The sequence below is a fragment of the Hydra vulgaris genome, chromosome 01 (assembly GCF_038396675.1).
Source record: "Hydra vulgaris chromosome 01, alternate assembly HydraT2T_AEP".
NCBI lineage: Eukaryota > Metazoa > Cnidaria > Hydrozoa > Anthoathecata > Hydridae > Hydra > Hydra vulgaris.
The window spans coordinates 61,969,867-61,997,413 of NC_088920.1; the positions used below are offsets into that span (position 1 = coordinate 61,969,867).

Here is a 27,547-nt window from a genome sequence, read left to right on the forward strand (position 1 = left end):
AATTGGTGCAAATTTGATAATTAATTAAAGCCTAATTTGAGTCATTATTGAGCGCAAATATTTTTTATTTAGTTTTAGTATAGAAAAACATCGTTTTTCAGATGCCACCGTTATAGCTAACAAAATTTGCAAAACATTGTATTAACAGTACCGATTTGGAAACACATTTTGCTATATGGTACTGTGCATGAACTTTTTAACTTCAAGAGGAGAATCGTAAATCTGGTAACACATATGCAAATAATTATAGTTCAGTAAATAAATTTCAATGTCAGATTAAAATTAGCTTAATACTGTGCTCTCGTATCATGGTTAGCACAGATCCTGATAATGCAACCTAGCTGACCCAAGAACTCTACTTATATTGGGTGATAGCGTACACATCAAGGTACTCTGCAATACAAATTTTGAAGTCTTTTTGTTTTGTCTGGAACATAATTTGGTTTAAACGTTCAAATTAAGTGAAATTTTGACTTTATAGTGCGACCATAAATCCCTGTAAAATAAGAACCACAACATACAACTTGATAAAAAGTAATGCAAAGATTACACCAAATTCTCGATAAAATTTCAATTGGATTGATTTACTGGTTAAGGAATTATGGCAGTTTTAGTTTATATTTTATTTGTTTTTTGCTACAAAATTTACCAATTACTGTGATTTCCGGTCACTATTTTATCCAGTCAATATTTTATTTATATCAACTTTTGATATAGCTATTTTATTGCTACATGTACCATTTTCAAAAATATTTTTCTGCTATTTGAAGCGTGGTTTAAATTAATTTATGCATAGCGAAAACATCTCATCATTTCCATAAATATAAACTACTGCAAAATACAAAAAAAAAAATAAAAAAAAAATGCTAAAAAATGTGCAAAACTTGACAAAAGGACTATCAGTTGGTAAAACAAAAAAAAAGTTATTATTAAAATAACTTTTAATAGCGCTTTAAATTCCTTCGTTTTCGAAATGAAGTGAAAAAACAACTGTATAAGCCCTATTTTTAACATTATAATATCATCAAATAGCATCTGATTAAATTATAAGACATGGTCTTCAGTTTTCTCAAAATAAATTTTTTTCAAAATAGTTAAATATATTCTTTTAGCCTAATACTCTTCGTTATTTTCACATGAAATATTAAAATTCATAAATACTAACAGCATTTATCAATAAAAATGGTTTAAAGTTCATTATCAACCGTATGTTATGATTTTTGCTGCCAAATCAAATAAATGATAGCTGTTTTTAAAGATGCTTTCTGTTCAGATCAGTTATGCTGCATAACAATCCTACTTCGTACTCTGGATAATTGCTTTCATTTTTTCACAGAGAATTCAGATGATGACAGAGATGTGTGACATTTTCCTGACTATTCTTTGTTTTTCATTGCAATTCTCTTGTCACGAAAAGAGACTTTTTGTAACAAAAAATCTTAATAGTGCAATGCGGATAAACGTTACCACAAGTCTTGCAACAGTCTTACCTTTTGAAAAATAAAATATTTCACTACCTCGTATTTTTTTCTTTTCAAAATTTTTTTTCAATTTTATGGTGAATTTATTAGCAAACTTTTAAAGGAATGTTTTTCCTGATCAAATAAATCTTTTATAACATATAAATATTACCTTTTGTAACTTATAAATATTACCTTTGGACCTTTGGAGGAAAGTCTATACGGCAACAGTAAAGGTTAGATTAGATGCATTGATGGTTTTTAGTGTTCAAGATTAATTTAGTAAAGATGGAATATCTGGAAAAAGAGTTTTTTCTTAGACAATGCATTTTGCTGGATGTTATGTGTGTAATTTTAATATGCTCTTTTGGTCCTAAAGATTTAAGCTGAATAGTAATTATTAAATCAATAATGGCTGAAGACACTAAAGTGCATTTCTTCATGCTAAAAAGCTTACTGTACCTACACTTTTAATGAATTGTAGAGTGAGTTACGATTACATTTAGTAATGCATTTATTATTAGTCTTTGAAATTCAAACCTACATCCAAAGATTACTTGAGCCCCGTCTGTGAAAACACCACAAACATTTTCTTTATGATAGTTATCATCAAAGAGGGGTCCAAAAAAACCATTTTTAGACTTTTTGTAGTTTAGCGTCTTTTACTTAAATGATTTATATGTTAATTTAGAATTACATAATGTTTATACTTCATTATTAATAGATGTCTCCTATTTCAATTTTAATTAAAGGGATTGTTCTGACAAAACAATCAATTGCAAGTTAAATGAAATTATTATTACTTCCAAATATAAGCAAAGTAGAAACCGTGGTAATTTTTCATTTTAGTTTTATTTATAAATTATCTAGTCATGATGTCTAGCTATAAATAACACAAAAAATTAGGCATTAACAGATTATAAGTTATAAATATAATCGAAAATAAGATATAACTTTGTGAAAGCCATCGTAGGTGAGTGTTAATTGCAGTGAGAACTTTCCAAGTAGAACCTTCAAGTTAGTAGCCTATTATTCTGTGGACATGTGACGACGTTGTTTTGTGTTTTCATCAACAGTTATGATTTTAAATTGATCTCCGCGTTCGTTAATCTCCATGTTAGTAAATGTCCACGGCAATTACCTAATTGTATCTCTGAAATAAACTATTTCACATTTCAATTATTTTTGGCATTTTAACAAACCTTGCTTTTTCAATATGTTTAATAACATCTAACCCACAATTAAACAGGCCGCCTTGTAGCTTTGAACAAACTAAAATAGTTATTCCCGGACGCCTGATGTAAAGCTTGTTGTTCTTTTTTAGTTAACCCACTTTGTCTCACTCGTCTACTACGAGTTTCCTATAATATTATAATCAATCTTATAAAAAAAAAAAAAAAAAAAAAGAAAAATCGAAAAGAAAATATCTTCTCTGCTGCACATTTTAAAAATCCTTACGATAATTCAAAGATACTAAAAAACATAAAATTTTAAAATCTTTGCAGTGGTTTTTTGGCGTGTAAAGTTACCTACTCAATTTACATTAAAATTTTTGAAATTTAAATTTTGGTTATAACTAAAATGAACAATAGTTTTAGTAAAAAAAATTTAAAAAACTTTTACAAAATTTTACCTGCATTAAAGTTTTGATTGGTCGTATATATATTTTTGCTATTTCGGAAGAAGTTTTTTGAGAAATGAAAAGGAACAAGTCAAAGTTTATATATTAGCATAAACATTAAATTTTGGAATATGTTATTTTGGTAAACATTAAATGCTTTTAAGTGCTTAAAAGTGGCTTAGCGTGTGAGAATTTTTCCTTATTAAAAACTATTCTTGCAGCATGTTTTTGATTTCGATAGAGCGAGGCCAAAATGGATTTATGGGTATATGCCCATGCAATATTGGCGTTTTTTATATATAAGCATTGTGTTGGCAAGAAGTACAGAAGCTTTAAGGTTTTTTGTGACGTTTAAGTGCTGGCTTTGTAGAGAATCCCAATGTTTTTTGAGATTTTATTGTTTAACATGTTTATGTGCATTTTTCTTGAGATGCTATGATCAAGTAGTGTCTCTGAAAATTTTATTCATTGGGTTCTCTCAATTTCTTTAATATCTAATTTTAGTAAAGTTAATGAGAAGGTTATTTTTATTTGCTGGAATGAAATAGGATGACTTTGGTTTTTTCTGTGTTAAGGTATAATTTATTGGACTTGAACCAATTGTTTAGTTTTTCAAGTACAATATTTGGATTTTCATAGAGTTCTGTAATAGATGTAGATAAAGAGAGATTTAGTTTCATCGGCAAATAAATGGTATCTAGTATATTTGGGAGATCATTAATGTATATTAGGAACAGTAGGGGTGCAAGAATGGAGCCTTAGGGAAAACCTCATTTTATTTTGAGTAATGCTGATAATTTTTTTTCATAGGTGACTATGCATTGCTGTGTGTTTATCAGAAAACCCTTAAACAAATTTAAGGCAACACTTTTGATCTACGGTGTCAAGTACTTTAGATAAATTAAGAAACTCATTGGACAGAGCATATTATCTACACAGTATCATATCAAACTAATTTAAAGCATCTTCAAAGTGTACTAAAATAATAACGCTACTTGAAAGATGTTAACATAATAAGCAAGATGGTAGTTTTCTAAATAGATGTATTTCTATGAGCAAATCCCATAAAATTTTTTGACATTTTCTGCTTCAATCCAGAACGCCGAAATATTTCAAAAAAGTTTTTTGGTGTTATTATGAATGCAAAAGACTACTCTTTTCTAGAAAGTATGCGCGGTGACATTACTTTTTTTGATGGAAAGTTCTAAAACATTGATAAAACTATCCATCAAAAATTTACTATTCACAAAGAAAACTAGAATAAAAGAAATGAAACAGCAGTTTATCAGACAATGTACGTTGCTAGTTAAGTAAGTTTGAAGTTGAAGATGAACTTGAATTGGAAATAAATGAAGATCAATTCTTTGCAAAAGACACCAAAACAATTAAAAAAAAGATAGTGTTAGTGGAACACAACAACTATACATATAAAGATTAAAATCAAAATTAAAGATAACAGAATTGTGCAAGCTTGTACCACTCAATCGCATTTTAGACCTTCTTGTTTACACATTAATCGAGAATACAATTTTCTTTTGCCTACATTACATTAGCAATTGCTTCAGAAACTACGGCAAATACTGCCAACTAAATAAAAACAACATTCGAAATATTACAGAAAGCCTCAAAAGAACTATACCAGAAGGTAAATGTTCATATGATTGACTGTACTGTTCACAACATTGGCATATCTGAAAACATATTTTTTATATTGATTGAGAAATTTCTGCTGGTCAACTGTTTTACACTTCACAAACAGCTTTAGGTTTTGAAGGTAACGTTATCTTCAACCTGTGGATCATAGGTATTAAACTTGAATTTGATGGTTTATAGTGTTCAAGATTTATTTGGTAAAGATTGAATATTTAAAAAACAAGCCATACTCTTTAATAATGCATTGTCTAAGATTGTTGCATGACAGTTTTGCAAAAAAGATGGCGAGAATTAGCAAGTGCAATTTTTTGTAGAGTTTTTAATACTAATCATATAATCAGTGGGGAATCCAGGATGTTGCCCTTAGAAAAGGGAAAACGGGAAGGGGTAGTCAAAAAACAGCAACAGACCTGACTAAAAGGTGTTTGCGATAGAATTAAAAGATAAGAAAAACTTTATTTTTGTTTAAACTATAATTTAATGTTAAATAACAAGGCATTTAAGCTATATGAAGAAATACTTGTTCCATCATATGCTATCAGTGTCATATATGTCAAAAGACAAAATTTTAAGAATTTGTTTTTCTTTAAATCAAAATTTAACAAAAAATTTAACAAACTACAATATAAAAGTAGGCTTTCTAATTTTTGAAGATGCAAATCATCAATAATCTTTTTGATATTTACGTCGCAATCTCTATATGATATGCATCATTCAATCGTTCTTGTGCAATTATTAATCTTAGTCAAGTTTTAATTCTTATTATTAACAAGAAACTCCGATCTCCTGAAGCAGCATTAACTGAAAGGATGCAAATTAATTGCGAAATAAATGTAAACAAATTAAACACATTTCTATTGCTTGAATGCAACAAGACTTGAATGGTAGGTCTTGTTGCCTTTTGATTGCGTCTTTCCATTTCCGCTCCCGAAATTAAAATCTGAAAAAGTTTTAATTGTTCGAAAGTTGTCATCAATTCTATTTATATTGTGCAGATCTTTTATAAAACTCAGTATATTAGTTTATTGATCCTGATAACTCTGCCTTCGTTTTATTTATAAAGTTCCTTGGTAACGCTGCATTTTGCTTGAAAGAGTTGAAGGTTTTATCAGAAAATCTGAACTGTAAATCTAGAATTATATTTTCAATTAACAGTTTAAAAAAAATAAAATTAGTATTTAGGCTTCAGTAATTAGTTTGTTTGCCCTGTGATTAGTGGAATCTTGATTTCTGAACCTAAGTCGTCTAGTAACTTAAATGCACTTTTAAATATAAGGATGAAGTTTCTTACATTTTGTCGTCTTTTATTTAACATATTTATGGTATGTTTAACAATAGTTTTTGCATATTCTTTTTGTCTAATGCCTTTTTTTGAAGAGCCTCATTTGAAGAGACTGCAGTATTCAACACATTGGGTAATATACAAAGTGTAATTATTAATAAGAGCTCTTATGTTGTGTTTTTCAGTAATGGGGTCTTTGTTGAAGAATCCCTCTGTTTTCCACTAAGATATCAATTCATTAGTTTCTCCTATATTTATTTAACAAAAAATAAAATTTAACACAGAATCAATTCGTTCAACCTACTTCATAAGCATGGAAGCATTCCCTTATTTAAATATTTAAACACATTACTTCGCTTCGGTAAAGTTTAAAAATAATATTAGTAATTTTTTTGTGCCAATTGTATTTTATACAGCTTGTACAAACGAACATTTGGAAATTGATAAGTTTAAAGCATGGCCATAAGATTGACTTTTTCTTGCGTTTGTTAGGTCTTTCTGTGATTTCGCGACTCAGTTGTTATCACTTAGGATGACGCTTTAACCATTGAAGCCTTTACCAACACATTCCTTTAGATTTAAGACAAGTTTTTTTAATGGGTTTGCAATTATGTTTGCAAGCAATTCTCCAATTAACACAAGTTCATACGTAAAGTCAGAATAATTTTCAGTATGGCTGTTTACAAAACCAATAAAATCTTCTTGAAACTCACAGTAATTAACATAAATATACCTATGTACGACTGTCCTTTGAGAGCAATACATTGCTTTAGAGTTACAGTTATTGAAGTAATTTTTTAAAATATTGTTCCCAATGCCCACTCAAAATCAAAGCGACTTACGAAAATTCCTTATTTTCATCATTAATAACTGAAGAGTTTTCATTAATTTCAACAATTGACCCATCATCGCGATGATCTCAGAAAGTAATATTCTGATAAACAAGAAATTTTATAGATTCTAGTTTATAGAATCTATAAAATAGAGTCAGAATTTAAGTAATTTGCTTGAATAACGGTAATTGACTGTGTATTCCCCCAATTTTCGAAAAAAGAAAACAATACTTACAAAAAAATTCTATAAAAACATTCTGAAATCATTATCCATTGAAATTTAGGTATATGTTTCTCCGGCAAAAAGCATATAATGTTCTTTTTCTTCTTTGAACGCACAGTATATAAATATTTTAATTTAGACCAGGAAATCAAATGCATTTCAATATTGTCTATAGGCAAACAGCTGTCATCTGTTGTCGCAGATAGTATATCTTCTTTATTAATTTCACAGGCTATGTTGGTTTTACTTTTGGAATTCACAGATTCCATACTCAGTTCAGGATCAGGAAAAAGACGACCAAGTTTAATTTTAGTTAGATTATTTTCAGCCCCACCAATTAATGGGCAATTACATTGTTTGCGTAACGACGCTGAGGATTAAGACAAAGCGATACAACCAGCATGTTCCTTTATTTGTAGAATTTTAATTCTTTTAAAAAAATAGTCGTCTAAACTGCAAGCCCTCTTTACCCTGGTCATTGCACTAGTCAACCCTAGTGGTCATTGGAAATAATAAAATAAAATGTCATTTATAACTGTAATAAACCCATTTCATTTAAAATAACAATAAACATAATTTTGTATTCTAGTTATGAAAGTTCCACCCCTACCTCCTATTGCATCCGCCCCTCAATGTAATATTGTTCTAGGAGCAAGTACCTCAGAGGTTTTTTTAATTTTTGAGATAAATGTAAAGAAAACTTGAGATAAATTTTTTTTTCGTAACTTAATGATTTTAGGTAGTCTATACATTATTTTAAATACCCACACACAACTTTTAACAAAGAACTTACACTTCAGCTGAGGTACACTAAAGTTTGTGTACTTCGAAGCCATATAAAGTGTGTTTTGGATTTATTATTGTTTTAACTGATTAAGTACTTGGCATGAAGCAAGTTTGGTATATTGTTTACTATGAGAGTAAATTAAGCAAATATAAAATATAACTAATTTAAGTTTAGAAGTATTAAGCGTATTAAAAATGAAAACATACGTAATAGATAGTACGGTTTATTAAAAAAAACAATAATAATAAACGCTTATATTAAAATTTGTTAAGAAAACAGTAACATGTCACTATGTCTAGTAACATTATGTCACTATGCATTCATATATATATAAATATATATATATATATATATATATATATATATATATATATATATATATATAAATATATATATATATATATGTACATATATATATATATATATATATATATATATATGTATATATATATATATATATATATATATATATATATATATATATATATATATATATATCATAGTAATTATGATTCGACATTCAACATTTAGGCAGGGAAAGTTAATGTTAAACGATAGTTTTTTGACAGAGTCAATATTTAAGAATTCATTTCTTTTATTAAAAACTGAACTTTTAAAAATACTTTAGCAACTTTTTGTATCTCTGCTGCAAAGTGCTCACAGCACATTTCTCTTGTCTTTGTGTCTAGATTAAAACTACCCGTTGTATTTTTTTAAAATCTGGATCTTCAAAACTTTAAAGTCAAAACTGAGTAGACTTTTCATGAAAAATTTTCTTGGATTTTTCTTCTGATTTGGAATAAGCTCCGAGTCAAAGCTGAACCTTTTTCAAAACATAAACTGGTACTTTGTTTTTATTTTTGTCTTCCTGTTCGTTTTAGGATTTTTTGTTCTCAGCTTTTTTTTTAATTTAAAGTTTTACTGGGACTGGAAAAGAAAATGTATGATTTTTACTTAGGGCCACCTTTTTTAGTTTTGTTCTTTGGTTAAGCTTTTCAGTAGGGTAGAACTGCTTCAGAAAACATAATATTAGTGCTTATTTAGTTTGCAAAAGAAACAGGGCTGGAGTTGGTCACCCCATTATAAGTTGAGCGCACAGGCCTGCCCAAATTAGCTTTGATATTATTACTTCGATTTTCCGGCTGGTCTTTCAATACAGGCAGCAGTCAATCTGTTCCAGTGGATACCAGGAACTCGTAATCTTTAAAAATGTCATCATTTAGTGGAAAAAAGCCACTTACTTGAAAACTGTGTACACTTACTTAGTGGAAAAGTTTGTGTAAAAACTTCTAACATATCACAAATTGTAAATGGTTTCCTAACATTACCTACTCCTAATATCTAATACTTTGTTCTATTTATATAATAAGTCCTAATTAGGCCAAATACGCCTTTTATATGAGGGCTCTACTTTGTGAATCATTTGTGGATAAATTTCACCGTTGTAATCCCATTTTATTTTACAAGCTAGATTGTTGGTATCAATATATGGCACTCAGGGTTATCAAGTAGATAAATGGATGAACTCTTCACTTGAACAAGAATTCTGTACAAAATTTTGCATACGTTCTGTTTCATAAACTTCTAATGAATTACCTTTTTAAAAATATTTCTTTTAATATTCACAAAACTAATAAAGTGTGTACCGTACTGGTACATTGGAGGTAACGAATGTACAGAGCATTCATTACCTCCAACGTGCATCACTAGAAAATGTTTTACAGTATTGCCAATAAATATTCATAACCTAAAGCTTTACAAGATTTAAGCATGTAAGCTAAATACATGCTTTACAAATTGTGATCACTTTTATAGAAAAACTTTTTACTTACACTTATGGAAGGAAAAGATAACCTAGAAAAACATTAGCAGCGTTGATTAAAGTCTTGATAAGTTAAATTAATGTTATTGAATGGCTTGAAACTCATTTAAACTTTTATATTTAATTTTTTAAAAATATTTTTAAAAGATATGACCGAAGAAAGGTTGCATATAAAACAAAAGAACTTGAAATAATTTTGCGGATTTACAGTTTACTTTAACGGATATCAACCAAATATTATAATTAATATTTGGGTAATATCCGTTGAATAATGCTCAATGAATATTATAGACTAATAAATGTAATGCTGTAGAATTTTTAGGTATTAGTATTTAAACTAGAGTATTTTTCAATACAATATGTGAGTTCTATGCAACTTTATGTACTATTTGTAATATAAATCATTATTTGTACATTAACATGTACATTACTATTTGAAATATTTTAGCTAGCAATATTTCTAAAAAACAGTAGAATATAGTTGTTTAATTTAAATTTGTGTTTAAATGTTAAATCTGTTAAACTATTTTGTTTATTTTTTTAAACTTTTTATTTATTTATTTAATTGTTTAATTATTTAAATATTATAATTAAGTAGTTAATTATATTAGTTTGTTATATATATTAATAAATTTAGTTTAAATTTATTTGGCTTAAATTTAATTTGTGCTAATTTTTATGTTTTTAGAAATTTGGTGAATAACATCGGGTGGAATGACGTAGTTATATTTCAGAAACACATGTTTCTATTTAAATAAAAGAAATCTTAAAGTTGAGATTTTAATTTTACAATTAAATTATCAAATGAATTAAATTCTTATTGGATTTCTTGCTGTTATGATCTCTTTCTTATCCATTCACAAAATATTTTCAAGTTTTTCAAAGAAGAGGGAGAGGGGTTGCAAAATTTTACAAAATGCAAAACGATTTTAAATATAATAATATCTATAATTATCTGAACTTCAAATCAAATCGTCACAAATTCGCCAATTTCCTTCCCTCCTCCCCTAAGCGTGACGTAATTTACGGACGACCCCTAATGCAATATAAAATAATAATACATTAAAAAGATTAAAAAAAAAAAAAAAAAAAAAATTAAAAAAAAGAACTGTGAGCAACTGTCAACAGAATATTTTGGAAAAAGAATTGTTCTGAATGCCAGTTTTACCCGTCACTCAAATATTTTGCATGCAAAAACGTTTAGATGGGATATTTATTTTATTTCAAACAAAACTTGAGTTTGTTTTTACATCAAATGAATATATTGATGACGTTATTTAAAACTATTTATAGAATTAAAGTTTCTTTATTAAATAAAAGAAACTAATACTCTGAAAGAACCCTGAAAGAAACTAATAATAGTTTGTGCCAGTCAGTTACTGGAGCTATTGTCAAAGGAAATGCAAGTCGCAATCAAGATAAAATTAAACATTTGTTAACTTTATCTTGATTGCTTAATTTTAAGCTTTGTATTTTATTACTTTCTAGGCTATGTTATATTTTATACTTTCTTGGCTATTTTATATTCTATATTTTCAAGAGTTTTAGTGTTCTTATTTTCTATGCTAATCTATAGACCCTCTGTATAGAAGTGATTGTAAATAAATAATTTGAATTAAATGTTTTATAGAAACGTCTAAAAAAAGGTGAACATAAATTTTAATAGAATTATATGTAGTTTTTTTATTGCGATTCTAAAAATGTTCTCTAAACTTTTTTCTAAATTTCTAGAGTGAATCGTTTTAAAACTACTTAAATAGATAATATTGATTTTTATTAAAAGTTTTTATCAAATTTTTCATTGGTAACAAATAAATGCTAAAATAATTTTGTTTTTTCAAAAGTTATGAGTTGATAAAATTCAAGTTAGCAATAAATTTTAAGTTTTGTAAATGCATGGACTTTATGCATAAAATATCTAATTAACAGTTTTTATGCATAAACAATGTTTTATGCATAAACAATAAGTTTTAAGTTTTATTGATGCATAAATTTTGATGAATAAGTATCTTATTTATTAGTACAGAAATTTATTTTCAGTTATGTAAAGCTAATCTATTTACCCAGACAGCAAGCTTACATTGGCCCAACGTAAGTTTTAACATTGGCAAACTTATTCCGTTAGGTCAACATTTAGCCAATGTTTTTTTTCGGCGTAATATCGCACTACATTAAGCCAACATTTAACCATGTTCTTTTCCGGCGTGATATTTCAATTATCTAAATCTGAATTTCGCAAATATTGTATTATGTTGGGCCAACATTTGGCCTATGCAGTATCAGCTCAATATTTTACTATAAAATATGTTCTTACACAAACGGCATGGCCAATATTCGGCCAATGTAGTTGCGGATTATATTTATTGGCATATTTTGAAAAACTTGTATACTTTTTTTTAAAAATGGTATAATTTTATAAAATAAAGAAAGATTTTGATACATTATTTGATACATTTTCCATTTTTTTAAGTTACAAAAATAACCAAAATAGGCTATATTTATTAATCTTTTTAGAATCTTTGAAGGTTACCTCATAAGAAGTCAATTTCAAAAGGTTCTTGTGACTTAATGTTAGATTTTTTTTTAAGTAACAAAATATGCATTAACATTTAAATAACGTACTTATAACATTGTGCTACGATCTAAATTATCAATGTAAAAATAAAGGTAATAATCAAATTATTAGAAGAAGCGCTTACTCCTTTTCACTTAATATATGGACGAAATATATTAAGAAATAATGTGGACACAAGTTTATATTATGAATTGGGTGATATCAAGAAACGTGCGATCGACTTAAGAAACTTAATTTATGATTATCAAAAGCGTTTTAGTAAGATTTGTCTGAATGAATTAAAACAGCAACATTTATATAATAAGTTTAATGATAATAAACAAAAAAAGATACTAAAAGTGAATGATGTTGTATTAATTAATAGAAAAGATTTGGCATCCCGAAGTCAGTGGAGAATGGTAAGAGTTGTGGAGGTTATTGAAGGATTGGACAAAGCAATTCGTGGAGTGAAATTAAAGGGTATATTGAATAAAGGAACAACCAAGAAATGTTTCCGACCTATCTAAAAATTAATTCCTCCGGAGATCAATGTTGATCAAGTTAACAAAGATAAAGATGCTAATTTGAAAAGAAATGTCTGCGAAGTTGAATCCAAAATTAAACGAAATGATGCGGCGCTCAGGTCAATTATTAAACGTCCAACCCGACAAGCTGCTCTTGATGGACAATATCAAGAAGATATCAAGACAATATCAAGAATATAAAGACAATTAAAAGGCAAATGCTGTTGACAAATCAACAGTGTTAAAAGTGAGAGTAATAATTTAATAATTGTAAGGAAGCGTGTTAAAAGTGCATTGACACTCTTGTAATTTGTACAAGTTTAAACCCATAGTCTCTCCAAAGGAATAGCTTTTAAATCCTTGAGAATTTACAGAATGAACAAAGTTTTAATTCGAAAGTCTTTTTCTTTGATAATTGTATATCTTTATTCTTTGCTTTAACTAAATATATACTATTTGCGATGTCACACTTTCCAATGACAACGCAAAAGGAGGAAGCATTTTTTAATGGTGAAAAGATGAAAAATATGTAAAAGAGAAAACAGAAAAAGAAATAAAAATTGAAAAAGTTAAACTAATGATAATATTATAGAATAAAAATTAAAGAAAAACAATAAATAACCAGAAGAACTAAGTTGAAAGAGTAAAAATGTATGTGAAAAATTCGAAAATAAGAAACATTTTTTAAGTTTTATTAATTTATGTTCTTTGAATTGTTTATAATATCGTGTATTTCTATGTTTTGTATATACTGTTGTGTAATTTTGTGTATTGTTTATATTGACGTGTACATTTAGGCATTGTTTATGATGACGTGTATATTTTTTGTAGTCTTGTTGCTAAATATTTTTATTATTGTTGTTCTTTATGTTTGCTGCTATTATTCAAATTATTTCTTATTTTTTGTTTCATCATAATGTTTAAAAACTTTCTTTCGTTTTCTTTTTATTTTTTATGATCCTTCTGATCGTGAATGGTTGCGTCATCTTATTCATTCGTTATCTCTTATGTCAGTTTTTTCACTTTTTCTATTTTTTGTGTTATTTGTCATGCTTTTTTAAATATATCCTTTTTTTTTAATTTTGTTTTATTTTATTTTGGTCACTATATTATTTTTTTTTTGCTTTAATTGTATATTATATTAAGCTGTCACTCCAATGACTAGTTTTTAACCAAACGAGTGTCACCGAACCTAATTTTGTAAAATTTATAAATAATTTGTAGTTTTTTGTAAATTTTATGGTTAAATAAATAGATATATGTGATGCATCTGACCAAAACCAGTCGGATGTCGCGTTATGTTATATTAAGAAAACCATCAAAACGTCTCAATAATTCAATTTTTATCATTATTTATTTTTTTGCATAATTGTTTACATAATTAACTTTTCTTTGCTATTCAAACTTAACTTTTAATAAAAAATAATTTTTTGATGGTTAATTTGGTGATTTTTGTGAGGCTTTTTATATGACATTTAAACGCGTTTTTTTCCGTTATAAAATTTTAATATAGATGTTACATTTTTGCTCATAACTTTGGCTAGGGTCAAGCTAGAGCAATATTTTTTGCATCATTTTAAAGCCGAATATTATACTTTTTTAAATATGCATCAAACTCAAAACTTAAATTTTTATACATGTGACTGGTTTTGGTCAGATTGGTCACGTATTAAAGTCAAAAACTCAGAGTGTTAGTGAACATTTTATTGTGCAATAATCAACTTATCTTAGCTTACACCAACTTTGAAATCCATTTAAATGCAACTCTTAGGAAAGAAAACATAATATTTATATGAGTTTAAAGTTTTAACAGTTGCCGACGGTTCATTATTATTCATTACATAAACGTTTATTTAAATTTATCTAATAGACTAAGGTAATACAATATTTATATTGATAATATTATTTTACAAAGCTTTATTATTACTTATGTTCTTATAGTAATATATATATATTAATAAAAATAATAAAATATAAATAAAAAAAATTGCTTTAACTATTTTTTTATGATTCATTTATGGATTTCGTATGATATCTTTGTACAAATTATGTACTTTAAAGAAAATACTCTTTGAAGGTTTTTTAAGGTTAATAAGATTATATATTAATTTAAGTCAAAGCAAAAGTAATTTTAATTATTGGAAGGTTGTATATTTTCGCAGGTTAATTATTTGGGAGAAATTGGAGTTAAAAACGAAGGAGATTGTACATTTTAGTTACTCAGAATAATTTTTTAAAATGGCGTAGCTGTAAAAATAAACTATGCAGGAAGATGACAAGAAATTGAAATATGAAAAATGTTGATTGTATATGTCGCTATTGGTAAATTTTTCATTACACAATTTCTTTTAATTTGTCATGTTTCTTTGGTGCATAATTAAATAAACTACTAATTTTTTTGCAAAAGCTGTAAGTTCAAATAAACATGGCTTATGGAGGCATGTGATAGAGATGGTGGAAGAAAAGATGACAGTCGTTGGACACCAAATATCATATTAAAACTCAATATGTTAGTTTTTGGTTTATGTTTGGTGTTTGCAATATGTATATTTAACGGAGAAATTGTGTAAATTAAATAAATAAATTTTTATACTTGTGTTCTACACTTTGTTTTCATTTCTCTATAAGTTATAATATAGACATGCAAATTATCTATTTGTAACAACGATCTAATGTTGCATAAATTGTTAAGCTGATATACAACATTTGTTGCTGAAATTCAGCATATAACTAATTTCTAATAAAAATTTTCTAATTTTTTTACATTATTGGCCCAATGTTGCATACGATATTGAACCAATGTTGTATATTACGTAAGGTCAATGTTGAATACAACGTTCGACCAACGTCGGGTAAACGTTGCATACAAAATTGGGCCAATGTTGTACACAACGTTGGGCCAATGTAAGCTTGCTACCTGGGTAAGTAGCAAAGTAAGAGCTTTGATTTGATGTGTTTTTAAAACTGCAGGTAGAAGGATGTCGTTTAGTGTTCGGAAAAGTACAAATTTTTTTCTAGTATCGCTAGAGTATTGAAGCATTTTGTATTCTACAAAACATATTGTACTCTATGAAGCCATTTTTTTTATATAATTGTTACTTAAATTAAAACCATTTGTTGTTAAGTATTTTCAAAGTTTTTTTTTTTTTAATTAGTTTTTAAAATCAAACCGCTTTACTGGTTACTACTAATTAAATCTTTTTATGAAAATAAAAACTTTAAATTAAAAAGTTACTTAGAATATATTTTAAATATGTATAAAGTATATTATCTTTAAAAACTTTACGAGAAATAAGCTTGTTAATAAGTCATTGTTTTTATTAAGAAGATAATGTACTTTTTTTTTTATCTTTTCATCAAATTTTGACGTGAATTATTCTCTTTTCCATCAAATTTTTACGTGAATTATTTATTAGGTCATATAATTAAAATATAATTCAAAAAAGAAAAGAGTTAGACACATAGCCCTACCATGATCTGCATTACTAGTCCTTATTGCTATAATACTGCTGTATAAAAATTCCGAACATTTTAAAGTTATATTGCTCATAAGCTTAAACGTATTATATTGCTATTAAAAATAATTAGAAAAAAGATAAACTAAACTACTGTTTAAATTTTTCTACAAACGTGATGATGTTCGTTAGAGTTATAAATAAAGTACTGAAACATACCTTTTTGATCATCATTTTGTAGTCTTTTATCTGATCTATTATATAGAAAAGAGAAAGTACATGGTTAGTTTATTTTTATTAAGTTGACAAGTCTGGTAATAAAAATTGAAACCCTTTTTTAAAAAATCTACATTACGTACCATTTGGACATACTAATGGATTTACATCCATCAATTTAAAAAGTTCCTTGGCTGCAATTTGTATGTTGGTGTCATTCTGTAATCTACGACAATTGTTTATAGGATAACTTTTATCTACAATAATCTCTTCATCACAAGTGTTGGTTTTGGAAAATTTCCAGGTTATCAAAAATAAGGTAAATATCAGCATGGTTGACCTTAATAATTATATGATACAAAAAAAGTTAAAGTATACACACACACAGACACACATATACATGTATATGTTTAATAAGCAATTAAATCGTCAATCGATTTAAAAGTTTATATTCTGAATATATAGCTAAAAATTTCATTTATCACAAAAAATTAAAGTGAGAATTATAAACACATTTTTTTAATCCTTTTATCTTTATATCCGCATATTTCAGTCGATATCAAAATAAAACGTTAACACTTGGTGATTATTAATGAGTATTCGGATATCCCGATATTCTCTAATAATCATCAAATTTTTAAGCAAGTTTTATTTTAATATCGACTTGAATCAAACTATTTCTGACAAGCAACATCTTGAAAAATTTTTTTCTAAAATAAAATCATTATTTACAACAGAATAAAAAATGGTCTTTTTTTTAGCCATATCATATGCAGACAGATTTTTTTCACTTGAATAAATTCTGTTTTGAGGCTTCGAGACTTTTTTTTTGCTCAAAATACTGTTCACTCTCAATTAAAAATCTTATTTAAAAAGTTTTTAACTAGTAAAAATCTTGTATTAAATTATTACTGTCATTATTTGATTTTTACCCGTCCCTTCCTCCCATTTAAAAACGTATACATTTTTTGCAGCTACGCCATGTTTCGTCAATGTATTGACAAAAGTATGTCTGGTTAAGGAGGAAAGTACACAAAGCACAACATTTAGAGCACTTTAAAGTTTTGATTACTTTAACATGATTGTAAAATTAGATTTTTATTAAAGCAATTTTAAACAAGTAATTAATAAAATTTTAATACTTTAATGAGGTATTTACGTAAGAAAAACTTGTAACGCTCTGAATTATTTAAAACCTTTTTTTATGTTATTAAGGAATTTGCTTGTTTAATTTTAATATGTTATCCGAGTGCGAGAAAAATAACAGTTTGAATAAATGATAGACCGTAACTTACTAATGACGTATGTACTTATATATATATATATATATATATATATATATATATATATATATATATATATATATATATATATATATAGATATATATATATATATATATATATATATATATATATATATATATATATATATATATATATATATATATATATATATGTATATATATATATATATACACACACATATATATATATATATATATATATATATATATATATATATATATATATAAATATATAATTAAAAGTGTGTAAATAATTTAAAACTCAGGAGACGTTGCCTAAAACAACCAAATACTAAATTTTATAAATTTCCATCCAACCTTCATATGTGCAAAAAAAAAGAGACACATAGATTAAAACATTGTACTTTGTTCCAAGTCTTTTTCTTTTAACTCAAAAAGTACTTCAAAAATTAAAAGTAAAGATCAATTTTACATATTTTGCTTGCAATCGTACTTTTGTATCAACTATAAAAACTTTGCAAAAGAAGTAGATAAATGCTTTCATTAAATAAAAATATTTAAAAAAATATTGCAATTAACAGAGCTAGGGAACAAAGAAACCCCAAAGGCTGTGAAGACTTTACACAAATGTGAGGGCAATGACTTCATAAAATTTTTAAATTTTTTATTTCATACTAACTATACATTCATCGAAAGTTTTTACACTTTGTGTCATAAATTTTAGTGTTCAAAAGACTATGTAAAACTTTGGAGAGGATGGAAAATTCAAATAGTCATAGTTATCGGTGACTAAACAAACATTGAATGAAATATAAAACTTGTAAATGAATTTAAATTAAGCATAAAAAGTTAACTTAAACATTGAACAAACTCAATACTCTTCATATTTGAGGTTGTTGCTAAAAACCATTGGGACATTTTTGTTCCAAGGCTCTAATCATCAGACATTTTTGCAAAACATTTTTGTTTAACATTGACATAAACGTGCAAAATATTTTGGAGTTTTCGCAATACCTAAAAGTATTATCTATAAAACATCAAAAAATTCTGCGTAAGCCCGTGGATAGTGCTTGTGAAAGCGTCAATAAAATTAGGAAATTCTAACCATAGACTATGAAAATAAAAAAAGAGTCCAACTACGCAATTTGTTTCCGTAACATTATTTACATCAATATTGACCGCTCTCAGTATAAATCTTCCGGTTTACACTGTTTTGTGTTATTCCAATTAAAAAGACCTTATTTACATTGCAGTAAGCTACCTCATAACCTACAAGAATAAGACCGAATTCTTTTTTAACTTGATTAGGACTATATACAAAAAGAGATAATTGTTTCCAATGATACATTGAAGTCAAGTTGCGAATAATCAAAAATGTAATCTCAATATTAAAGAGCCCAGTAAAATTTTAAATAAATAAAATAAAGTAAAGTTTTTACACTTGAAGGAGACACAAAGAAAAACCTATAGATAAACATTAATATTACTTGAATGCTGTTACAAAAAAACTTGTTTGAACAGTTGGTCCAACAGAGTCAGGCAACTTTATTTCCAGCATGCTTTTATTATAGTTTAATATGTTAGATTTAACAAAAGCAGCAATGCTTTTAGCTAAAATGTAATTCAATAACTATATATATATATATATATATATATATATATATATATATATATATATATATATATATATATATATATATATATATATATATATATATACTTATATATATACACATATATATATAAAGATTTTCTTTTCTTTTCTTCTTTTAAAATTTTTTTTCTTTTCCCATTTTATTGAATTATTTTTCGTTTAACGTATTACTTTTTTCTTTTCCCTTAATCTTATTTCGTCTTTAAAAAAGTTATTTCTTACCGTTAGAAAGTAGCATCCCCAATTAGAGATGTAAATGCAAAGTCTATTAATACTGGTGGGCATAATGGACACTAGAGTCGGCGATATTGGATCTATAGTTGGCAGTCGGTAAATGTCAGCTAACGAGATCCTTTTTTTTCCTTTAGTTTTTAGTCAGCAAAAAAATTATAAATATGTATATATATATACATATATATATTACATTATTATAAATTAATCGATATTTCGTTGATCTATTGTGATTAGCGTTATAAGGTAAGATATATAAAATTCGTTACATCAAAATCAGTGTGAAAAATTGGTTTCAACAAAAAAAGAATAGAAAAAACTGTCGGCGTTTCTTTGGTATAAACTTAATGCAGCTAGCACGTTAGAATTTTTAATAAATTCTAAAGATTAAAACAGTTGTGTACTACAACCAAATCCATACGAAATTAAAGCTAATCTGTTCTAGTATTAAATATATATATATATATATATATATATATATATATATATATATATATATACATATATATATATATATGTATATATATATATTGAAATATATTTATAAAAACAAATTACAATACATGTTACTTGTGTATTTTATAAAAATTAATATTACTACACGTGATAAACGCGTACCAACTGTTTCATGACAGTGTTAAAAGCAACAAAATCATTTTCACTTACGTCATCTATATGTTGTCACAACATTTTATTATTTTGATTTTTACATTTTTGTAACATGATTTATTTTGAACGAGATATTGAGAAAGGTAAAATAACACAGCTAACTTTTTTATGCATTTTTTAATATATTGTTTTAATTCATATATAAAAACAACTTTTGATGGAACTCTGAGTTTCATGCCTTTCGGCAATTAACAGCTATTGTGTTTTTCGTCACTTAAAAACCGTTTGAAATTTACAAATTAAAATTATGGTGGAACGAGTTCTGACGTTACAATATCAATACAAAACAAAAAGACGTTTACAAAAAAAATATAAACAACAGGTTTATATTTTTCGATATTAGCTTCCATATCTCTTTGGAAAGTTTAGTGTCATTTTTATACTTAGGTGCATTGAAAGATTAAAGATGGTTGACATATCTTAACTTTAATGACTATATATCAACAAAAGTTGCAAAAAGTATTGGAATCTTCTATAAGGCCAGAAATTATTTAAATAAAAATAATTTAAAACAACTATACTACTCATTTATTCATAGCTATATAAACTATGCAAATAATGCCTGGGGAAGTACAGGTAATAGTTAATTGCTATGTCTTTACCGCCATCAGAAACATGCAATGCGAATAATATATTTTTTAAATCGTTTTTCAAATACGAAACCTCTATTCAAAGATATGAATGTATTAAACGTTTTTGAACTCAACTTGTATAATACTTTATGTTTTACGTTTTGTTGTATGAACAACCCTTTAATACATGTGTTTAAATATCTATTTACCTTTAATGTAAAGAATAAATATAGTTTGCGAAATAAAAACTATTAAAGAGAACCCTTTTGTCAAACAAAGTTTTACCAATTTTGTATAGATTATCGAGCACCATATCTCTGGAATAAAATTATCCAGCTTAGTTTTGATTAATCGATCTCTTTTTATTTAAAACAAGTTAAAGAATATTATAATTTCAATGGATATTGAAATTATAATATTCTTTAACTTGTTTTAAAAGCAGAAAGTATTGAAATATTTTTGAGATATTGTTTTAACCATTTATTATTTCAAACGTTTTGGATTGTTATTTTGTTATAAACTACTTGTATTATTTTATATTGTATTTACTTTATAATTTTTATATGATTCTGGCGACAAGATTGTTATGATCTTCTTCCAGTTTCCAAGTTTATATATTTATACTACATGTCAATCACGACATGTAAATAATGAAAACTCAAAAAAAAAAAAGTGGTTTCACTTATGCCAAAAAAAACTTTATCTTTGAATTGCGGATCTTTAGAAGTTACCGCGGCTTGGTATACGACATTGCTTGAATATTTCTTTATTTAGAATATTACTTATCAATAAAATTTTGCAAATTTTTTTTTTTTTTTTTTTTTTTTTTTTTCTTTCTCTGTTTTAATATAATATAAGATTTTACAACTTCGTAATATAAAATTTCAATAAATAAAATAAGTAAAACAGATAGGGGCTCAAAGAAGATGAGGATGACAGTACGTTATCGCAATCTTTTCATAGAGCCCCTATAACAAGATTTCAAAAAAATATCGTAATATGTTAATGCGTAATAAAATTTCAATAAAATATCGTAATAAAACGCGTAATTCGCTAATAAAATTGATAAGCAACCAACAAAAGTAGAAATAAAACAAAAACAGATTTATGAGAAATTATTCAAAGTATGATTAACCAAAAACATTTCTTATATTTTAAAAATTTCTTTTTTTGTTAAAAACTTGAAGGAACTTAACGAATTTACCGTGCCTTTGAATCCTTTTTGAAAAGTATTCCATACTTTTGGACCTCGATATAGAATGCTGTACTCTGAATATTTGTTTATTATCCGAGGCAGTTTATAAGTGTTGGACATATTCGCTCTAAGATTATAGCTATCATTTTTATTTATTTTAAACTTGTTATTAAAGCTTATAGGAGAGATATTGTGATTATAGCGATACATGAAAATTAAATGCTGGTAGATATTAATTTCAAACACATTCATCATTTTCATATCTTTCATTAAGGGCTTAGCGTGTTCACGCCTATTTTTTGAGTAAATGATTCTGCAGGCATGTTTTTGTAGACTATAAATTTTTTTAATCTTTGCCGCTTGAGTACTTGCCCATGAAATGTTTGCATAGCTGATGAAGCTATGAATTAGCCCAAAGTAGATTAATTTAAGACTATTTTTATTGACGTAGGAGCGAACTCGATACATCAAACCTATTATTTTGGTGATTTTTGACTGGATATATATTATATATAAGTAAACTGCAAGTTTTAAAATAATATGTAAAAAGACTTAAAATTCATACGTACGTCGCATAAAACATTAATATAGGGAGACAAAATATCTAATTTGAAGCTTGGGTAAAAAAAAGAGGCGGGTTATTTAATGTCACAGTGCGGAGCATTTGATGGAGCTGAAGTTTGTGAACTAGTTCGTATTTTTACATTGTTTCAACTCTCTCAACATTACAATAAAAATAATTTTGGCTTGTATCGTAACGACGGACTTCAAACAAAAGCGAACAACAAATAGAAAAAATCAAAAAGCATTTTACGCATATTTCTAAAAGGAACAATCAACTTTTCTCCATCCAATGTAATATTAAAATTGTCAATTATCTTGTTGTTACATTGAACCTGATTGACAATTCTTATCAACTATATTGTAAACCTAATAACCAACCTATGTATGTTCATTCTGATTTAAACCATCCACCTAATATAATAAAAGAAATCCATCACACTATTGAGTTAAGATTACCAACTATGGCAGTAAATGAAACTGTGTTCAATAATTCCATTTCCCCGTATGAAGAGGCTTTACGTAAATCAGGATACAATTCAAAACTCACCTACTAACCTCAAACAAACAAAAATCGAAGAAGACCTCGCAAACGTAAAATTATATGGTACAACCCCCCGTTTAGCAAAAATATTGAAACTAAAATTTGAAATCGCTTCTTAGCTTTAATTGACCAACACTTTCCAGTAAGACTCAGGCTTTATAAAATTTTTAATCGAAACTATGTTAAAGTTAGCTATAGCTACATGCCTAACGTCAAGCCTTTAATAAATGCACATAGCAACAAAATTTTACAAAGCGATAAAAACAAAACATTAAAAAATGCCACTGCATAGACAAAAAATTTTGTCCGTTAAATAACCAATGCCTTTCTAGCAATGTCGTATCCCAAGCCACTGTAATTTCTAGAGATCCTCAATTCAATGATAAAGTTTATTTCAGTATAAGTGAATCCACATTTAAATTAAGATATGCCAAACATCTTAAATCTTTCAATGCACCTAAATTTAAAAATGGCACTGAACTTTCCAAAGAAATATGGAAGATAAAATCAAAAAATTTAAAACCTGTTGTTACATCGAAGATAATAGCACTATGTTAGCCCTACAAACAAGCATCAAAAGTTTGTAACCTTTGTCTCCGCAAAAAATTTCATATATATTACCATTTAAATGAGAAAACTTACTTAATAAAAGATATGAAATAATATCAAAGTGCCTTCATTCAAAGAATTTTTACTATCCTTATTTGACACCTTTGACGTCTTTTTGTTTTGTTCTGTTTTTGTAACGTCAGAATTCTTTCCAACGTAATTTTAATTTGTAATTTTTAAAAATTTTCTTAAGTAACTAAATACACAACTGCTAATGATTGTCTAAAGACATAAAACTCATAGTTCCATCGAAAGTTGTTTTTATTCTTTTTATGTAAATAAATAAACATATATATGGCTATATCCACGATTGAAGAGATAAATTTCGTGTTTAAAAATTTCTTTTCGCAAAAACTTTATTTCTTTAATTGTAGTTTAAACACCTTAAAATTTTAGTTAAAATAAATTTTGCGTTGAACATATATGAACCGAGTAGATAAATTTGATGAATGTTAGCAGCTGTTTTTTCTTTTTAATATTCGATAAAGTGAGTAAAATTTGAGGGCAAGTTATTGCAATATTTTAAAGAAAACAAATCCATTGTTTTGTTTAGAAAGGATCTTTGAGATTACATATATGTTTTGAGTAAAAAAACTTTTACTCTATAAAAATAATTCAAGTGTTTTTTTGTCACATTCACATCTGCAAAAATTAGGTTGCGCCACTGAATTAAAAGCCAAAAAAGTTAAATCATCACAATGAAATTAGGCTTTAAGGCGAGGTTTTTTTAGAAATTATATATTTTAATATAAACTTTTCATCACTATTCAAAAAAATTGGTCAAAAAGCATTATATTAACTTATGGTTATTGTTTAAAAGCTGTTGCATCATTGAACCTATCAACAGGATAATTAGCGTTTTATAAAATAGCGTGGTATGGAAGTCAAAATATCATCCAAATGTTCAGATTTTGTTGTGGATTTTATTCAAATAACTTTCGCATTTAAGTATTGTGAAAAGCCATTAGTGATTATTATTAAAGTATTAGATTTATGTTGGCATTTTCTTATAAAGTTGTAAATATTTAAGAAATAGAATCAAAATGAGAAGTAAAAAAAATGCTGCTAAAAAGATAGAAATGTCCTGAATAAGATCTAAGAGATATCGGGAAATCTTGAAAGCCAATCCTAATATAAAAGCAGCTTATACTACTAAAGCAAAACCAAGAGTTTTAAAAAGTCGCCCTCTAAAAAGAAAACTTTTAAATCAATCTCAAAGACAAACCTCGTCTTTGCCAAACGTTAAAAACGTTCAACAAAGAGGAAAAGCATAAAAAAAAGTTTTAAAAGCACAACCAACTTCAAAGAAGAAACAATCTGAAGTTCTTTCGTTTCTTTCAAATAGCTCTGCTTGTAAAGATAATTTGGATCTACCTCCAGCATGTTCAAAGCTGTATGGTCTTTCTGAAAGCGATGTTTTAGCAGTTGTAAACTTTTAAAATGAAGATGAAGTTTCCCAAATATATCAAAACAAAAAAAGATGTCACTCGAACTCAATCATCTGACGGAAAAGCAAACAATATTTAGGTACGTCATTTATATTATAAGCTTAAAGAAGCTTTCGAGTTATTCAAGGAAAAGCATCAGCTAATAAAAATTGGACTCAGCAAGTTTTGCGACCTTCGTCCACGCAAGGTGAAATCAGTTAGAAAATTTCCGCATAATGTTTGCGTTTGTAGTGTGCATGAAAATATGCGAATTGCCTTAGATGCATTAACGAAATCAATTCAAGCGTCTTTAGTCAAAGTTGTAATTGAAATGATAAATAACTTTGTTTGTGAACCGCACACATACGATTACGCCAATGACAAATGCGTTGCAAGCAAAGCAATGAAACAGTTCGATAAACACTTGCAAACTGTTAAAACATTTGGTTTCGAAGTATCCTGGGACAAGTGGAGCCTGAAACTAAAACATATGCAAACATGGAAAAAATTTCAAAAAAGTCTAACATAACATTAACTCATTCAACACACTACATCGATGCGTGATAAGTTTGTTAAAGACGCATTTGTGAAGAAAAACCAATCAATAATTTTTAAGAAGCTGAAGTAAGTTTCGATGAGTAATAATTCTGAAATTGCGGTAACCAAGTTGACTGGGCTAAAAACGTTAGGTGTTTTTATCAAAATGAACCGCAACCAACTTATTTTGGTCAAAATCAAGTTTCTATCATGACCCTTGCAGTCTGGAACATTAAATTAAAAATATTTGCTATAGTTTTTGATTCAACTGATCATACAAAGTCTTTCGTTATATAGCACATTGACAAAATCCTTCACTTTATTCCTTATTAATTCAAAGAAGTACACATGTCCAGCGATAATGCCACTTCTCAATTTAAAAACAAAATCATTATGGCTGCAATGGTTGTGTTTAAAAAACATTTTCATAAAAAATTCTTCTGGCATTTCTTTGCAGTAATGCACGGAATAGGAGTCGTTAAGAAAATAGGAGCTACTGTTAAGCGAATCGCAGCCCTGAGAGTTGAATCTAGTCAATGCGAGATCAGGTCAGCAGCAGATTTTGCGTTAGCATTACAAGATTTGCAACTATCTGTAATGCATATGTCAGAAAACGACACAAGACAACAAAAAAATGAATTTGGATTCAGTTCAATTTTAAAATATTCAAGAAAAAACCAAAGATAAATAAAATCCCAATATTTTTATGTTCAGAATGATAATGTTGTTCAGATTCTATTTTCACCTGAGTATAATTAAAATTTATTACACAATAACAAAAACTTTTTAAAATGATTTTAATTCTATCTTTTTCTTTCGTCACTGAATGTTGCATTACTGAACTGATAGTTTTTTTCTCTATTCTAGAAAGAATTAAAATTTCAGCGAAAACTCCATTTAAAAGTATGCTAATAAAAAAACGCTTTTTTCCTCGTTGCGTCTCTGAACTCAATAATTTAATTTTACTATGTGTCAGTGCAATGTTAAAACAATTGTGCTTAAGTTGTATTATAAAATTTTAATTTAAGCTTGATTTAGAGTGGTAAAAAATTATTTTTGAGTTATAGAAAATTTTTTATAAAAAAAAATCTACTCATGATGCGTCACGGAAATGGCCATATGTATATATATATATATATATATATATATATATATATATATATATATATATATATATATATATATATATATATATATATATATATATATATATATATATATATATATATATATTTATATATATATATATGGAGAAAAAATGTAACGGGATGATATTCGGTAAATTAAAAAAACCATTCCGTCTAATCATTGCTATATATAGTTTTATTATATTGTTATATATATATATATATATACACATATTGTTATATATATATATACCCATATATTTATATATTTATATACCCATATGTTGCATATATAAACCCATTGTTATATATATATATACCCATATATTTATATATTTAATGTTTGTAATAGTAACTATGATTAGTAAAAATTTCACAAGGAAAAATTGTTGTTATGTCTACTCTCGATTTTTGTAGCTAACATGATTTTCTTATTAAAACAGGTTCAAAGCATTTTTTTGGCTGTACTATGATACGAATTTTATAAATTATTCATTTTTAATAATTTCTATTATATATATATATATATATATAAATATATATATATATATATATATATATATATATATATACATACATATATATATATATATATATATATATATATACATACATATATATATATATATATATATATATATATATATATATATATATATATATATATATATATATATATATATATATATATATATATATATATATATATATACTATTTTAATTACT

The 27,547-nt window shown here is 26.5% G+C and overlaps 1 protein-coding gene across 4 annotated transcripts in view; it reads right to left on the bottom strand.

Annotated features, from left to right (window-relative positions):
- The window catches only part of LOC136074922 (uncharacterized), a 70,645-nt gene extending 50,282 nt beyond the window's left edge, over window positions 1-20,363 (bottom strand). For 2 of the 4 annotated variants that reach the window (XM_065787130.1, XM_065787133.1), the window contains exons 1-3: window positions 19,183-19,321; window positions 16,574-16,770; window positions 16,434-16,468 (exon numbers count right to left, since the gene is read on the bottom strand). In XM_065787130.1, the coding sequence (XP_065643202.1) occupies window positions 16,434-16,468; window positions 16,574-16,770; window positions 19,183-19,253 (303 nt within the window). In that variant the 5' untranslated portion in view covers window positions 19,254-19,321. Of the gene's footprint in view, window positions 1-16,433; window positions 16,469-16,573; window positions 16,771-19,182; window positions 19,322-19,571; window positions 19,590-20,246 lie in introns of those variants that run through there. The other 2 variants (XM_065787131.1, XM_065787132.1) reach the window with 2 other exon arrangements.
- Between the last annotated feature and the right edge of the window lie 7,184 nt (window positions 20,364-27,547).